The 17,234-nt window shown below is 45.7% G+C and overlaps 1 protein-coding gene across 1 annotated transcript; it reads left to right on the forward strand.

The window, feature by feature from the left end:
* The first annotated feature begins 5,747 nt into the window (after window positions 1–5,747).
* LOC101359696 (protein FAM205A) lies at window positions 5,748–12,059 on the forward strand. The gene is made up of 4 exons (XM_004372390.1): window positions 5,748–5,894; window positions 6,674–6,719; window positions 7,264–7,324; window positions 8,312–12,059. Exons 1-4 carry the CDS (start codon window positions 5,748–5,750, stop codon window positions 12,057–12,059), a joined length of 4,002 nt encoding a protein of 1,333 aa, XP_004372447.1.
* Window positions 12,060–17,234: the final 5,175 nt, after the last annotated feature.

Below are 17,234 nucleotides of genomic sequence, written 5' to 3' on the forward strand. Positions count from 1 at the left end.
TACACAACATCATGACTGTACTTAATATCACTGAATTGCACACTCAAAAATCGTTAAAATGATCAACTTTATGTTATGTATGTTGTACCACAATTAAAAAAAATAATAGAAGAAAAAAATTGACCCATCAATTCAACTGTTAAGAATTCTTCCAATTTAAATACTCATACCTGTGTGCAAGCACTTATTAAATGAAGTTCATGTCAGCATTATTTGTTAGAGCAAAAGACTGTAAATAACTAAATATTTATGAATAGAGGATTGAAGATAAGTTGTGTTGTAGTCGTATAAAAGACGGTATGATTAATGGATGAATAGACAAACAAAATGTTATAAATCCATACAAAAGAATATTGCTCAGCAATAAAAAAGAATGAAGTACTGATAGATACTACAACCTGGATAAACCTCAAAAACATTATACTAATTGAAAGGAGCTAGACACAAAAGGCCACATATTGTATGATTCCATTTATATAAAATATCTAGAATAGGTAAATCCATAGGGACATAAAGTAAATTGGTGGTTGCCAGGGGCTAGGGAAGGAGAGAAAAGAGACTGACTGCTTAATGGGTACTGGATATTCTTTAAAACCAAACCCACTGCCGTTGAGTGAATTCTGACTCATAGCAACTCTATAGGACAGAGTAGAACTGCCCCCCATAGAGTTTCCAAGGCTGTAAAATCTTTTAATCTTTATGGAAACAGATTGCCACATCTTTCTCCCACAGAGAAGCTGGTGGGTTCGAACCCATGACCATTTGCTTAACAGCCAAGCACTTAACCACTGCACTACCCGGGCTCCCTGGAATAGTCTCTAGGTGATGAAAATGTTTTGGAACTAGCTAGAGGTGGTGGTTACATACCACTGTGAATGTACTAAATGCCACTCAATTATACACTTTAAAATGGTTAATTTTATATTATGTAAATATCACTTAAATTAAAAATATATATATTTATTATTCAAACTTCACAAAACCAAATAAGTGTAAAACATTTAAATACACTTTTAGGTGGTGTTTTCCATAACAAACAAACAATAAAAGACTGGACAGTCATTAAATAAAATGATATGGACAAGATATATTTATATTATCAAATGAAATAAGGGGAAATTATCTATCATATGCTCCCACTTGTAAAGAAAAACACATCAATTTATTTATGCTTCCCATTCTAAATTAGTTCTGAAACACACACAGTGAAGAAAACTGGGAGATGGGAGACAAGTGTCAGAAGGAGACATACTATGTACCTTCTCATGCCTTTTGAATTTTATATCATGTATGTGTATGCCTACTTTTAAAAATCAATTAATTTTAGTGGTTGAAATAAAATAAATGCCAAGGCCCTCCATTTTAAGAGGCCTCATCCCTGCTCCTCTAATCTTTCCTTACAATTCCTCTCCAATCTGCACAACTGTACCTCTGGAAGAGATTGACTGCATTTCCTACTACCAAATGAAGTCCATGGCCCATTCCTCACCTTCTACCATTGTGTATAAGTTTCTCTCTGACCTGCAACACTCTCCTTTTCCTCACAGCCTCCATTTTTAGACTCAGCACCAAGGCTGCTTTCCTCAAGAGACTTTTCTGGCCACCCTGATCCTCACTACTCTTTCTCTCTTCTGAAATGTGATGTTTGTGACCTGGGCCTCAAAAATAAGTACATAATTCTATTTGTTCTCAATTGTTGGCTCTTTCTTCGTGTGAATTGGTCCGATCTTTGAAATGTTTTAAGGATTGTGATAGTTAATGCTATGTGTCAACTTGGCTAGGACATGATTCTCACTATTATGTAATTATCCTCCATTTTGTGATATAATGTAATCACATCCATGATGTGAACTGATGTGAACAGCCAATCAGTTGTAGGGGAGTTTCCCTGGGGTTGTGGCCTGAACCCAATATATATATGGATGTTCTGGCAAAGCTCACTTGCTTGCTCTGAATTGTATTTCCAGCTCATCATCATCTGACCTCTGGTTCTTGGAACTTGAGCCAGCAGTTTGTTGTCTGACCTGCTGACTTTGGGATTCTCCAGTCTGCAGCACCGAGAGCCAGCAGCCTGCTACCTGACCTGCTGATTTTGGGTTTGTCAACCCTTGCAAACGTGAGTCAGGAGAAGCCTCCAGTCGACACCTGACCCATGAACTTTGGGACTTGCCAGCCTCCACAACCACTTGAGCCATTTCCTTGAGATATTTATTTATTTATTTATACATACATACATATACACACTTCACTAGTTGTGCTGCTATAACAGAAATACCACAAGTAGATGGCTGTAACAAACAGAAATTTATTCCCTAAAAGTTTAGGAGGCTAGAAGTCCAAAATCAGGGTGCTAGCTCTAGTGGAAGGCTTTCCTCTCTGCTGTGGGGGAAGGTCCTCATCAATATTGCCCTGGGTTTAAGAGGTTCTCAGCACAGAAAGCCCGGGTCAAAAGGACGCACTATGTTCCCAGCTCGTCTTTCTTGGTGATCATACGTCCCCCCTCTCTGCTTGCTTCTCTCTCCTTTTGTCTCTTGTAAGATAAAAGGTGATGCAGACCACACCTCAGGGCAAGTCCCCTTACATCAAATCAGGGCTGTGACCTGACTAAGAGTGTTGCATCTCACTCGAATCCTCTTTAGCATAATCTAATCTTGCCTCATCAACCACAGGCAGAGATTAGGATTTACAATACATAGGACAATTACATCAGATCACAAAATGGAGGATAAGCATACAATACTGGAAATCATGGCCTAGCCAAAGTTGACACATATTTTGGGGGGGTACAATTCAATCCATGACATTCTACCCTTTGCCCCCCAAAATTCATGTCCTTGACACATGTAAAATACTTTCACCCCATCATGTCATCCCAAAAGCCTTAAATCAACTCCAAGTCCAAATTCCTTCCTGGGGCAAAATTCTTGTTCATCTATGAACCTGTGAAATCTAGAATATAAGTTATCTGTTTCCAGAGTACAATGGTGGAACAGACACAAGGTAGACATTTCCATTACAAATGAGAGAAATTGGAGGGAGGAAAGGAATAACAGTCACCAAGCAAGTCAAAAACCCAGCAGAACGATTTACATTAGCTCTCAAGGCTTGAAAATAATCCTCTGTTCTCTGAGACCATCTAGGCAGTAGCCCTTCCCTCCAGACTCTGGATGTTGGCTGTGCTCTCTGGATTCTGGATGGAGGCCCCTCGGCCCTGGGCTTCAACTCTGCCTTCCAGGCCCACTGGGATGGAAACTCTGCTCCCTTGGCTTAGGGCAGCCCCATTCTTAGTTCGACTGAGTGGCAACCCCACTCCCTCAGTCCTGGCAGGCCCCATTCTTCTGCCTCTTGGGGATCGCATCCCTACCCCCTCAGCTTTGGGCAGTGGATCCAGTGCCATCCCCCTGGCACTTGTGAATGGAAGCCCCACACTCTGGGACCGAGTTGGTGAAGATCTGGCTCTTTGAAACCTAAGAGGCTGTGGCCCCACCCTTTGAAACCCCAGAGGCCATGGCCCCACTGTTTGAGACTCCAGAGGTCATGGCTCTACCCTTTGAAACTGAGGCAATTCTGCTTCCCATGCTCCTTGTCTCTTCAGCTTCTGCTTTCTGGTTCCTCAGCCTCTTGGCCCAAAGGCACTCAGCTGTCTCACTCTGTGGGTCAGCTCCCACACCATCTCTCACCAGTCTTTTGGTTCTGCTGCTAACATTTCTCTACCACTGCTTCTCCCTGTCTGTGCCATCTCCAGTGTTACAGCTCTCTTCACTTTCTTTTGAGCCCCCATTAGAATTGCTTTTGGCATCCATAATTCCACCAACAGTCTCTTCAAGTCAATCTAGGCTTTTACTGTTATGCACCTTAAAACTCTTCCAGCCTCTACCCATTACCCAATTCCAAAACCACTTATACATTTTAGGTAACTGTTAGAGCAGCACCCCACTCCCAGTACCAGATTTCTTAGTTATTTAGCGATGCTATAACAGAAATACCACAAGTGGATGGCTTTAAAAAACAGAAATTTATTCTCTCACAGTTTAGGAGGCTAGAAGTCCAATTCAGAGCACCAGCTCTAGGAGAAGGCTTTCTCTGTCAGCTTTGGGGTATGGTCCTTGTCTCCTTTAAACATCTGTGGGCCCAGCGTTCCTTGGATATCTTTATGTGTCTTGGCACCAATCTTCCCCTGGGTCTAGGAACTTCTCAGTGCATGGACCCCAGGTCAAAAAGACACACTCTGTCCCAGCTCTTCTTCCTTAGGGGTAGGAGGGCCCCCTCTCTCTGCTCACTTCTCTCTCCTTTTATCTCTTATAAGATAAAAGGTGATGCAGTCCACACCCCAGGGTAACTCCCCTTACATCAGATCAAGCATTTGACCTGAGTACGGGTGTTACATCTCACCCTAATTCTCTTTAACAAAATGTAATCTTGCCTCATTAACCACAAGCGGAGATTAGTATTTACAGTACATAGGACAATTATACCAGATCACAAAATGGGGACAAAAACACAATATTGGAAATCATGGCCTAGCCAACTGGACACATATTTTGAGGGGACACAATTCAATCCATGACAAGTATCTTGAGAACAGACCAGCAACATGGCTCAAATGGCTTTGTCCCCTTGACACTGCACAGGGCTGGGGACATATTGAGTGCTCCCCACGCCTGCTGGTGGAGGCTGGAGGAAGAACCAAATAGCCTCTTCACTCTCACCAAGGCAAGACCTTTCTGTGGAGTGTAGGAGTGCTGGGTACTGGGGCTGAATTGGAAAACACCTGCTCTGATAAAAGTTTATAAACTGGATTATAATTAAAGAAAAAAAAATCCTTTAGTCAAACAGCATACAACCAGATTGGATGAGTAGATCCAACCATAAACAACCAGTTTGTGGCCTTTAGTTGAACGTGGCCACCAACCCATCTCTGCAGGTAGTCATCTCCCTGAGCAAGCAAAGGCTGTAACATCTGTAAAGGTAGCTCTGAAAAACCAGGCCTTGGACAGGCCTCCAGAGGTGAGGCTCATTCCTGTGCCTCTATAAGAGGAGTGTTTACAATCTTTTGCCACCCACACAGACTGGGGACATCCCTTCCTTGCTCCCACAATGTCATTTAAAGATAAATGCTGCCTTGGTCTTTTCCTGTCACATCAGCTTTGGTCCCCTTCCTGCACCTCTGATTACCAGTCGCCTATTGCTTGTAACATCAAAGCTCTCCATTTTCAAGCCTTAACCAGACTCTGCCTACCCTAACCTCTTGTGTACTTTTCAGGTAAGTTTCCAGTATGAGTGAAGGGATTGGTGGAAGTTCCTCTGTCCTAGCTACTCTGTCTTATAAGGTGCCTTGTGTACTTAAATACTCAGTTTCTGGCGATGGGTGACCAAACTGTTGTCGTAACAGAGAGAGCTGAGTCATCAGGCTAGTGTAGGGTATGGAGAATGGAGAGAGAATGGGAGTGTAGACACTGCCTGTAACCATGGCACCTTTAGCTGCAGACTCTGAAACCCTCACAGATAACCAGATGTCTTCATCTACAAACCAAAACACCACATGAGCTTCCCTGAGACAAATGAAGGCCTTTGACACCATACCTGCCTTGTGAAACAGGAGGGCTTTGTGATGCAGTCGATGTTCTGGTTCTGTCACCTGTGAGGAAGACATGACAAAGCTTAACACTGGGAGTCGTTAGGTACCAGTACCCTGGAAGCCTAGATAGAGGGATGACTGGTCTCCTCATGCTAATGACGCTTAGACCATGTTGAGTCCTACATTTGTTCTGTGGGATGTTGTATATCCCTTATGTACCTATGGCTCCATCTTCTTCATCATTATCCTAATTATTTGGCAAGTGAAAAGGAGTCACCATGGATTAAGGTTGGAACCTATCAAGAGCAGCTGCCAGGTAGGGAAACACTCTGACCACTACTGAACTGTTACTTCTCAGACAAGAAGATTTTAAACCCTCGTTTTCTTTCTTTGTCACCTATGCCCCCAATTTTTTTATACCAAACCTTCAGTTACTCTTGCATAGTCATTTACTTCTCAGATCCAGGTGCTTGCCAGGTCCTCCCTGCAGCATACTCTAATTGAAAGCAAGAACATCTCTACCTGGCTTAGGGTTGAGACCTGAAAGATTAGAAAGTCTACCTCACTGGATCTCAGAAGACTTCCCCGTTAGGGTAATTTTTCTGGTTGGTGTTTCTTTAAGGCATTTGTAAGCTGAAGCCTTTGGCTACTGGAACCAATCACCTTTTCATCTGTTCCACTCTTCCTCCTGTGTCATCCTAGGCACCCTACAGAACTTCTCCTGGGTATGGGGTGGAAGGTATGGAGTATGGAAGACCCTTGAAGTGAGTCAGAAATGAACAGAGAAGGGAAATGTTGGGATGAAAAGTAGACTAGGATTTGGAAATGGATCATGGCGATGGTTGCACAATAGAGTAAATGTAATTCATGTCACTGAATTGTACACTTACAGATGGTTAAAATGGCAAATGTTTTGTTATATTTTACCACAGTCAAATAAAAAAAAATAAGGTGGACTAGGGAAAGGAAAAGTAGAAGAATATATAAAATATAGAAAGATATATAGAAAGGGACTGAGAAATGTTTATGGGTTTTATCTCATTTTAATATTAAAAGAAAATGATGTTCCAGCTTCAAATTCTTTTTGTCTTTAAGCGACACCGAAGAGTCAGACAAAGGGCTCGCGATGCAGCATCAAGAGGTAAAGTCCCAATCTCTCCTCTGACTCCCCATCACTGTGGGAGAGGTTCCCGTCGATCCTGACCCTCTGTAACCCTTGGTGCCAGGAGAGAGGCACTCTAATCACTGAGTGTCCAATTCCATAAATTGACACCTTCTCACAGAAACTTCCTTGGATGGGATATCAGAGCCTGGGGATATTCCCAAATTCTCTACCTTACTCCCCTGGGAATGAGAAACAAGGATAGGGAAAAAGTCCTTAACTGTGTTATTTACTAGTTTATTTATCCTGTAAAAGTCACTTAATCCTTCAGTGTTATTATCCAGAAAATGGGCCTAACACTGACGATCCTGCCTCACTCATATTATGGTTGTAAAGATCAAAAGAATTTAGCTATGGGTCAGCACATTGTAAATGCTTAAGTTGTACACAGCCAGGCCTTAGAGCATGACTTGGAATTTTCAGTTTCCTCTCCTTTAAGAGTCAAAAGACTTATTACTCAGCTTCCTATAGGATGCCCCTGCCCCTCTCCTGTCACATCTAACACCATCTCCTGGTTTCTTAGCTAGGAGAACTTCCCAGAAAGAAGCTGAGAAGCCGTGGGAACTGCTCTCTGTCATGAAAAGGTGATTTGCTCTTGACTGTCTCCAAAGTCCCAGCCTGGCCTATGATAACTTCCCAACTTGACTTAGGGCAAGGATGAGGAGAGGAATAATGGCTGGTTCATGGGCTGATGGGGTTGCCAGGGCCAAGGGAGTCAGACATCCCAGAAGAGAAGTTTCCCAGTTCAGCTCTTGGTACTAGAGCCACCATAGTACTAGAATTCAGTGTTTGACTAGTATGTAATTCATAAGCAACTTTACATGGGGTTGAACTCAGCAATGAAACAAGCTATCCAGTTAAGACAATGGATTTTGCGTAAGTAAGTCATTGTCATATTCTCTTTGCAGTTCTTTCAGGGCAGACTCCTCTAAGTCTAGCTGGACCTTAAATACATTACCTCCTCTGGCCTGTCTTCAGTGAGCCAGTTCCTGGGACAGCCCTCAAGCAGAAGCCTATCATAATATCCAGTTAAGATCTCCAGAGAACAGGATTGGTTCATAAAAGATACTGTGTACAGCACCAGGGACACTCCACAGCCTCCAGAATGCAGAGTTCCCACAAGAATCTCATTTTCCCCTTTTTGGAAACACTGAATAACAAGTTTGCTTTCCTAGCCTCAAACGAGAATGACTCCAGGTTCTACCTGGAGATGTTCCTGGTGTTGCCCATTCTGCTAACCACCTGATGCTTCATTTGCCTGGTTCCCTTCTCCTAGTCCAGCTTCACAACACAGCTCTGCAGAGAACTGACACCACCTCCCAGTTCTCTTGGAGGGCCCTGCCCACCCATGGGTTGTCTGAGACCTTCTCCAACAAGACCCAGACCCTCAGCTCAGCCAGCCCTAACCTGCTGAATGGCACTTTCTTAGGGAGAAAAATAAGCAGTAGACTTCCAGAGGGAGGCCTAGGGTTTACAGGCCTAGTGGAGGGCAGGGCCAATCCTCTGGCCACACTTTTCTAAGGAGGCAGATGATACTGCATCAGTAATGGTTGCCATGTTTCCCTTCCCAGCCAGGGCTGGCTTCCTCAGGAGGGAAGTGTGCGGCGGCTCCTGTGTGCAGACCCCTGCTGCCACATCTGCAATGATGTAGATCTGGAGATTCAGCAATTGCTGACAAGTGAGAACACCCTGACTGCCCCTACTGCCCCCACTTCAGTGGGGGCAACACAGCGCTCCTCTTGCCTAGAGATTTTGTCCATGTCTAGTGTCTCTTTTGAGCAGACTCTGGAGCTGCGTTCCCAGCATTCCAGAGAGCTTTCACTGGCATCTGTAACCTCCACACTGTCACAATTAACAGATCAAAAATCCTTAACTCAGACGGCTGCCCCATCAACCGGTGTGATCAACATCCAAGATTATTGGGCTGAACACCTGGACCTACAGCGGGAATTTGAACTGCCAGATGTGTCTAGGGACCTGGAGACTATGTCTTCTTCTGGGATTGAGGAGCTTAGGTTTCCTGTGAACCAGCAAGAGATGATGAATACCAGCTATGAATTTGTCCATGGGAACCAAGGCCAGCAGCCCTTGAAATCCCATGTTCCCTTGCTGTCCCTGAACACAGAGCTCACTAATCTGACACATCCTATGGCTTTTCATATGGTCAATGTCCTCCCTGCCCACCTGCCATTCCTCAGTCCTGAAGTCCTCAGGCTCCTTGAGGTCCATGTAAAAAAATGGATGCATTTCCAGAGGTGGGGACTCCCCAGACGTGTGGAAGAGTCTCTGAGGCAGCTTATGCCAGACGCACCATTGTTTTACCAACCAGGAAATAGCCAACCAGTTCCTTTCATCATGAATGATACTTCGAATGCGTGTGTTGAAACAATTGGGACCATTTCCCACAAGACCTGGGGTTCATGTATGGTTGGCCAGCCCACCCAGGCTTTCTGGGTTTCTGAATGGTCCATTATGGACCCAGAACAAAGCCACCACTGTGAAAAAACCCCAAACCCTCTGGCTTTAGCTTTGCCTTTGCCAGCCCTTAAAGTCCCAAATGGACTCTATCCACAATCTGAGGGGCAGGCTGAAGACTCAGGGGATCATCTGAAGCAGAAGCATAGCCAACTATTCTGTGGCCTCCCTTGTCTACACAGTGAGTCCCTAGTTGCTGCCCACATGGGCTATCAAGGCCACTCCACAAACAGGAGCATGTCCCATCCCTCCTTGAATGTTCCTTTTCTCTTCAGTGAGCCCTCCTTCCTCCCACTGCTGCCTAATAATCCACCTCAGTCAGCTCCACCTTCTTCCCCACATACCCCAAATTGGGTCTCTCCACCTGACTATCAACAAATCCAGATCAATGTCCCATTTCTGACTCTGGCCGAGTGTGAAGCCTTGGAGTGGAACCTGCTGCAGAGGCAGCTCCAGCTTAAGTGGGACTTGCCAGCTGTTTTCCAGAGATCTCAGCATGCCCAGAGCCCCATGCAGTATGTGCCCTGTGACATAGCCCAGTTTCCTGAGACCACAGAAACTTCCTGGTCAAGGAAGCCCATCTCAGTCCTCACGAGGGAACTACTCTTCTTCCCGGACCATGCCCGGAGGCTGCTGGAGTTCCACCTCCAGAAGCAGTTGATTTACCATCGCTGGGGCCTGCCTCAGAAGATCAAGCAGTCCATCCAGTTTCTCCTGTCCCCTGCTGACCAGCAGCCCCTGCCCTGGAGCAGCACAGCCTTGGACAATGTGAGTGTCTCCCAGCCTGAAGCCCCAGAGGCCAATGGGGTTAGTGACCTGTTCTCACCCACCTTGGCCCCAGTGTCATTCTCCATGCCACACTTGCTCACCCAGGCCAAAGAAATACTGCAGAGCCACATTGACTCCAAATGTTGGCAGATTCACCAGGGCACTATACCTGCCCGTGTGTGTATCTCCTGGGACTGTGGAATTCCTGGGGGCCTGGAAGTGGCTCCATTTCCCTGCATTCCAGAAAGCAAGCCCTTAGAGCTGCAGGCAGCAACTGATCCTGACCTACATCAGAAAGTTGTGCCCTCACAGACCTCACCAGGTGCTATCATTGAACCTACTAAGTTGTCCCGATGCCTGTCTGAGGGAGCCATTCAGAAACTGGAGACAACTTTACGGCACAAGTATTTAGCCTTCCTGTCAGGACTGCCTGCCCTCTATTATTTGGCTCTCTCTAAGGCCATGAGCCCGGCAATCACTAGCCAATCTGCAATCGCAGAGATAATGCCTGAGCCTGTCGAAATCACAGCAGAGCCTCTGACTGAGATGATCTCGTACGAAGAGCAATGCACAAGTCCTGGGCCAGGCTTTCAAAAGGACAACGAGACTTGTGCAGATGGTGCACAAGAGTCCCTAACTGAAGTGCAGGAGGAAGAAACAATGGAGATGGTGCTTCCAGAAAGCCAGACAGATGCTGGTATACCAGAGTCACTCAAAACACCCATCTTGACCAAACTAAATTTCCATCTGAGAAAAAAGGTCCTAGAGATACACTTGGGAATTCCCATAAAGGCAAGGGAGTCCAGGGACCAAACTGTAGCAGTCCTAGAGCACATATCTACACAGGAGGCACTTGGAAGTCTAAACAACCAAGGGAAAACATCACTCCAGGAACTCCCCATCCCACTAGACATTCCACATGCCCCAGATCCAGAATTAGTCTGCCTTAAAGAACAGCTGGCCATTGAGCTAAAGGCAGTGCAGCAGAGCCAGAAGCAAGCTAGTTCCAGAGCAGTGCCCCATGGTTCTGCCCACTGGATCTCCAAGATCTCACAACTCAGCAGGGACATGACAGATGCCCAGGTGCTTTGTGTTCAGGTAGAAGCCAGAGTGAACAGCCCCAGACTGGAGGAGGCCTGGTGCCCTGAGTCCGAAGGCCCTGGCAAGAGCAAGGACTCAGCCCAAGTACCCACACTGGCAGAGAAGAAAGAGAAACCAGGGAAACCCAAACCAGCAGGGGACCACGGGGAAGGGGATGCGGGGTTTGGGCTCCCCTCAACCAGAGAAAACAGACATCCTGCTGAAGACCAGAGGCCAGCAGGCACACCTCTGAACAGGACACCCCGTGGTCCTTGGCGAAGGAGCCATAGCTTTGATCTTGCTGCCTCCTGTCAGCAGAATCCCAAGCACTGTCGTCAGCTTAAGCTCCCAGAGCTACCTCCAGAGGTTCCTGGGCATAAAGAATCTGAGAAGAATGATCTGCAAGATAGTCAAACTAAGCTGAATCTCATTACAGAACCAACAAGAATTCCTGGGACTGCCCAGCCTGTGGTGTTCCAGGCTTCACAGCGCCAGCCTTTGTTTGGCCCACTTATTCAGGGTAAGACTTTGCAGGGCCAAACTTTGCGGGATCAGATTCTGCAGGATCAGGTGACAACAGCCCATACCCACAAGAGCCCCAGCCTTCCAGAATCTGGTTTAAGAAATAAAATGAAACACTTCCTGCACTCTATTAATCCCAAGTCAAAAGGCAAAGTGGGTGAAGAATCCATGCTCTCTCCAGCAGAGAAAGTTACCAAAACACGAAAAAAAAATACTGAGAAGAGCCTGGCCCCAGCCAAAGGCCCTAAGGGAAGAGCTAAGACAGAGAAGACAACAGGGGACCCCAAGGCCCAATCTTCCCCCACCGAGAAGCAGGTGGGCCTGGCCTTTTTGGATGGCCCCCACGCCCCAGTCAATCAGCTCCGGCACCGTTCCCATCAACTTCACTCTGCCTCTCTCCTGGGCCATCCCCGCCACTGTCCTCGGCACTGCCCTCGAGTGGCTTGTGCCACCCAACCAGGAAACCCCCCCTAGGTCCCAATCCTCACCTTAGAGAGAAACATAGTCTCTTCAAGGAGAAGACCCAGTGCATTCAAAGAGAGTTTGTAGGTTCTCAAACCTCTGCAACCTTGAAGAGGACTGGGATTGTCATTTTCATTAAGGTGCAAGTAGGACAGAGTGCCACTTCCAAATATATCTGTAAGCAAAGAGCTGTCTGCTTGCTCCTTCTAATGTCCACTGTGGTGTGTTAAGGGAATGCATGAGGGAGATTTAAAGGTCATTCCTATCTGGGGAAAAAGCTTAAACCCACTTTTCAGATGGGCCACCATTGCAAACAACTCCTCCCAGCCCCACGCTGGACTGTGGATAAAGGGACTTGAACATAGAAGGCAAGACCCTTGTCTAAGGTGCACTGAGGGTAAACGTCAGGCTGGAATTCAATCATGGCTTCCCATAATGACCTTGGACCACAGAGGAGCAATGTGGACATGATGATAGCACTGAACAGAAGGAGTGGTGAAGAAATCAATGCAGTGTTGGCCCACATAACCCCACAATCTGGCGGGAAGGTTTTTAGGGGAGTGCTACAGTGCTCCATCCTTGAAGAGGTGCTTTTGTGATTTGCAAAAGCAGTTAGTATGACAGATGTCAAAACCAAAACATAGAATCTCCCCTCTCTGCTCTCTGTTGGTACTAACAAGATCTTTATGGGGAACCAATCTGGGAGCTTGCTGTGGCCCTGTTGCCTGTTTCCCACCTCCACTGGCTCTCAGCTGCATAGAAGGAATGCCTCCTAGAATGAATGAATCAGAGTAGGAAGTGGAGAGGTGTTTGTCCCTGACCCCCAAGGAAATGAGGCAGGTAGGAAGAGAATGTAGATGGAGGTGTGAATACCTGGGACAGTGTGTGATATTATTGACCAGGGCATGATAAGGAAGAAAAGCTGGCTTTCTTTGCACTAAAAAAAAAAGCCCAGAGCCAGGAAGCCAACCCAAGGCCCGAGTGCTCTTGAGGAAGGGAGGTGAGTAAACTCTGAGTTTCAGTCTGCTTGCAGATAGTGTAATGTGAGCAGTGAGCTGAGCATTGATGTTTCTGGGAAAGAACCACAGAAAACACAAGGGGTTTTCTAGACATATCCCAGCCTGTCAAGTTACTGCCAGCACCTTGGCCCTGGACCTGCTGCTGTGTCTCATTTCTACACTACCTACACCTGAGGTCCTTCTCCACCACCCTCCTTTCCTCCCGCCTTGCTTTCCTGAATATACTTCCATAATAAGCAATGGTGCTGAACTCAGTCAACTAAATCCCTCGCAGGATCTGCCTTCCCTTCAGAGGATGACTCCTGCCCTTTACTCCACTAAGGACTGCACCATATCACCCTCCTAGTGCCAGCCTTCTCAATTTAAGTTTGTTCCCTATTATCCTTCCCTATCTCTTTGCATGTTCCACATTATTTGAGAAAACACCAAAACCACTTACCTTGACTGCCAAAAGAAGACTATAAGGCTTTTGGAAAGTGTCCTGCCCATTAACCAACAAGTGAACAGGAATCTAGAATGTACTTCCACGTGAGTCTTTAACAGCTGGCTCAGCAGCTCAGAACTGAAGTGGGACTCTGGCCCTTTTGCCTCTCTCTGGTAGTGTCCAATGATTTGCTATTTCAGGGAAAAATGTTTACTATTAATGGAAATATTATATGTAATTGTCTGAAACTCTTGAAGTGAAATGGAGAAACTAAGAGGGTGGCTGAGAGGTAAGCTGAGTCTGTAAGCAGCTGCTAGGAAATAGAAGCCCCTCCAAACTATGTCCTATGACACCCTCCCTCACACAGAGACTAAATTATGTTCTTCCTACGAACCTGTTTTAGGAGACCTCTCAGCTTACCATACAGTGACTCCTAGAGTTCTTTCCTGTCTCCTGTTCAAGCCAGTCTGCGCCCCCTCCCCCAGCACCATCACCAGGTGGGTAATCCACCACCAAAGGCAACCTCAGTATTCCTAGCCACAGAGTCAGACCTCTTACTGGCAACCATCATGCTCATATTCCCTTGAACTCCTGAGGAGACCCAAATGACCCTGTACTTGCTTCTCTTATTACCTTGACTGGGGCAGGCATTGGTCTCCCTAAGGAGGAAGACTGGAACCTCTGGACCTCTTAAGAAGACCATGGTAAAACAGCACAGGGCTGTGTTTGCTCCACTCAGTAGAAGGTTAAGTATGGGTGAAAAATTTGGCTCATCCCCTCCCCTTTGGAATAAAACTTCTAGTTGAAGGGGCCAAAGAATGATTTTAGGACAAAATGATAATAAACAGAGGCAAAGGGCAGCAAAACCACAACTCAAGAAAAACATTACAAATACTTGAGCAAGTGTTTTTCTAATTTTGGGGCCAAAATGTCTGACCTTGGGAAGGATGCAGGTTTTAAAGTCTAATTCAAAAGGATGGAATGTGGAAGATGATCAACAGGGTTAGAATCCTAGGTCTGCCATTTGACAAGTTAACATTTCTAAGCCTCAGTTTCTTCATCTGGGAAATGGGGATAACGTTTATCCATATCCAAAGCCTCTACTACTACTAATGTATTGATGATTCCCAAAGCCATTTCTCTGACCTAGTCTTCTCCCCTGAGCTCCAGATGGTACAGCCAAAACATAGCTGTCAAGTTGATTCCAGCTCATAGCGACCCTACAGAAGAGTAGAACTGCCCAATAGGGTTTCCAAGGCTGTAAATCTTTACAGAAGCAGACTGCCACATATGTCTCCTGTGGAGCAGCTGGTGGGTTTGAACTGCCAACCTTTCAGTTAGCAGCCAAGTGATTAACCACTGCGCCACCAGTGCTCCTGTACAACCAACAGCCAGGGAGAAATTCCACCTTGCTTCAAAGACACCACAAATTTACAATTTTCCATATACTTGCCCTCCATCCCACCAAACTGTTTTTTAACATCAGGGAATGGTGTCACTATCCACCTACTCTCTTGCTCAGCCCATACATCAAGTCATCTAATCTTGATATCGCTCAGTTTTGCTGCCGTCCTCTATTCTTACTGCCTTTGCTTGTAGTTCAGTTTCTCATCCTTTCTTTCCTGAATTATTACAATAATGTCTAGGTTCAGGGCCTAGGATAGTGGCCAGCACATGGTAATACTGTAATATTAGTTGATCCATAGTCTGGAGTGTGAAGACAACAAATCATTACATCAGTGTGATGAGTGTTATGAGATATGGGAGCCTGCCACAGGAGGAAGTACTCAGCTCGTGAAGAGGACCTCAGAAGGGTCACAATTAAAATGACCTTGAGCTAAGTTTTACATTCAACAATGTTCCAGGCAGTATGCAAGATATAGCAGTCAACATGGGGTAGACAGTGTCACATGCCCAGTTGCCTAATCAACAAATATAGTTGGTGTCCAGTATTCATCTCCAACTGTACAAAAGTGAACTCCTGATTCCCCACCCCCCACCACAACCCAATCACACCAAATTTATTCCAAATGCAATATCCCATACATCAGTTAATGGCAACTCATCCTTTCAGTTATTCAGACCAAAAACATTGGTGTCATCCTTTTTTCCCTAACCACATTCAATATGTCAGCACCTCTTGTTATCTTCACCTTCAGAATAAATCCAGAATCTGACCCTTCTCACCACCTCTGCTGCAACCATTACTGCAATAACGTCATAACTAATCTCTCTGCTTCTTCCCAAGTCCATACCCCCAACAGTCTATTCTTAATACAGCCTGAGTGATCCTCAGGACGGGTCCTGGAGAGAGAGAGAGAGAAGATAAGAGTGAGCAGAGGAGAAGGAGGAGAGAAGAAAATAAGAGAGATGAGTGAATATATTTAAAACCATGACAGTGGATAAGATCACCAAGGGAGTAAGTGTAAATAAAGGAGAGGTAAATGGCTGGGGTCTGAGACTCACCAACATTAAGAAATTGGGGGGAAAAGGAGGAACCAGTAAGCAGAGGACACTGAGAAGCAACAGCCAGTAAGGCAGGAGGAAAACCAGAAAAGTATACTAGAAGCCAAGAGACAAAAGTATTTCAAGGAGAAAATAATCAAATGCATGACAAGCTACCAGTCTGATAAGATGAAGACTCGGAGTTGACCATTAGATTTGGCAACATAGAGACTATCCATGATATTGAGAAGACTCAGGTGAGTGATGGAGGTGAAGGTGTGACTGGAGTGGTCTCGAGAGAGAATGGAAGGAGCGCAATTGGTGATCAAAAGTATAGTCAACTCCTTCTAGGAGCTTTGCTCCACAGAGGTGCAGAAAAATGAGGCAATAGCTGGATGGGGAAGTGGGATCCAGAGAGTGGTTTTTTAAAGATGGGAGACATAGCATATGGATATTAATGGTAAAGATCCAACTGAGAAGAATAAATTGATGATGCAAGAGAGAAAGGGTAGAAGTCCTGGAAAAATGTCCCAGTGTGGAGAAGAGGGGATGAGGGTGAGTGCCCTAGTTGAGAGGTTGGCCTTGACTTAAAGCACAGGCAATTGACAGATGGTCGAGAGAATATAGTGTTAATGAGGGTACACTCTGTGGATCAGAAGAAGTTTCCCCAACATGTAAGAGAGTGTGGGCAAAGACCCAGGAAGGGTGAATGAGAAACTGGGAAAGGACCATGGCTGGGATTTGGGGAAGGGGTATGGAGAACCATGCCTGAAAGCAAGAGGTAGAGACGGATCCTGGAAGTTACCATGGCTAAGTTTCTGTTAGGTCCTAAGGAGGTGGTAGCCGGCTGAGAACCTAGGTTGGCATGAAAAGGTGGCTGAACTGCTGATCATGAGTATGAAGCAGGGGCTCTTAGAATACTGGAGTTGCATGAGAGATATCAGATAAACCTCCAGACACATGGAGCCTGAGGAAGAACATGGGCCTAGAGATACAGAAACAGAATAGGTGTTGCATCCTAGTATTTAGGAACCAGTGAGGTTTGGGACTGGAAAGAGAGTATTGGGAAGCAAGAAGACAAAGAAGTTGCTCTGGGCACATAGGATGGATTTCTGTGTGTTTTGATCGCTTAGTATCCCTTAGAAGGTGCCACCTCTGCATCCTCCTCTGACTTACCACAAAGAAGCCAAGAGCTAGAAAAAGAACAAAAAATGTGGCTTCCTTATGATGCAGTATAGAGGACTGTGGTATACCCCTGCCTCACTGGTTCCTAAAGAAATCCAGGATCACTCACCATCC

The sequence above is a fragment of the Trichechus manatus genome, unplaced genomic scaffold (genome assembly GCF_000243295.1).
Source record: "Trichechus manatus latirostris isolate Lorelei unplaced genomic scaffold, TriManLat1.0 scaffold00016, whole genome shotgun sequence".
Taxonomy (NCBI): domain Eukaryota; kingdom Metazoa; phylum Chordata; class Mammalia; order Sirenia; family Trichechidae; genus Trichechus; species Trichechus manatus.

Bases quoted from the DNA above. Each gene is read 5' to 3' on its own strand.
- LOC101359696 (XM_004372390.1), top strand. From the start codon at position 5,748: ATGTTGAGTCCTACATTTGTTCTGTGGGATGTTGTATATCCCTTATGT. The intron at 5,895-6,673 runs GTAGGGAAACAC...TTTGTCTTTAAG, and splicing joins CTATCAAGAGCAGCTGCCAG to CGACACCGAAGAGTCAGACA. The intron at 6,720-7,263 runs GTAAAGTCCCAA...CTGGTTTCTTAG, and splicing joins TCGCGATGCAGCATCAAGAG to CTAGGAGAACTTCCCAGAAA.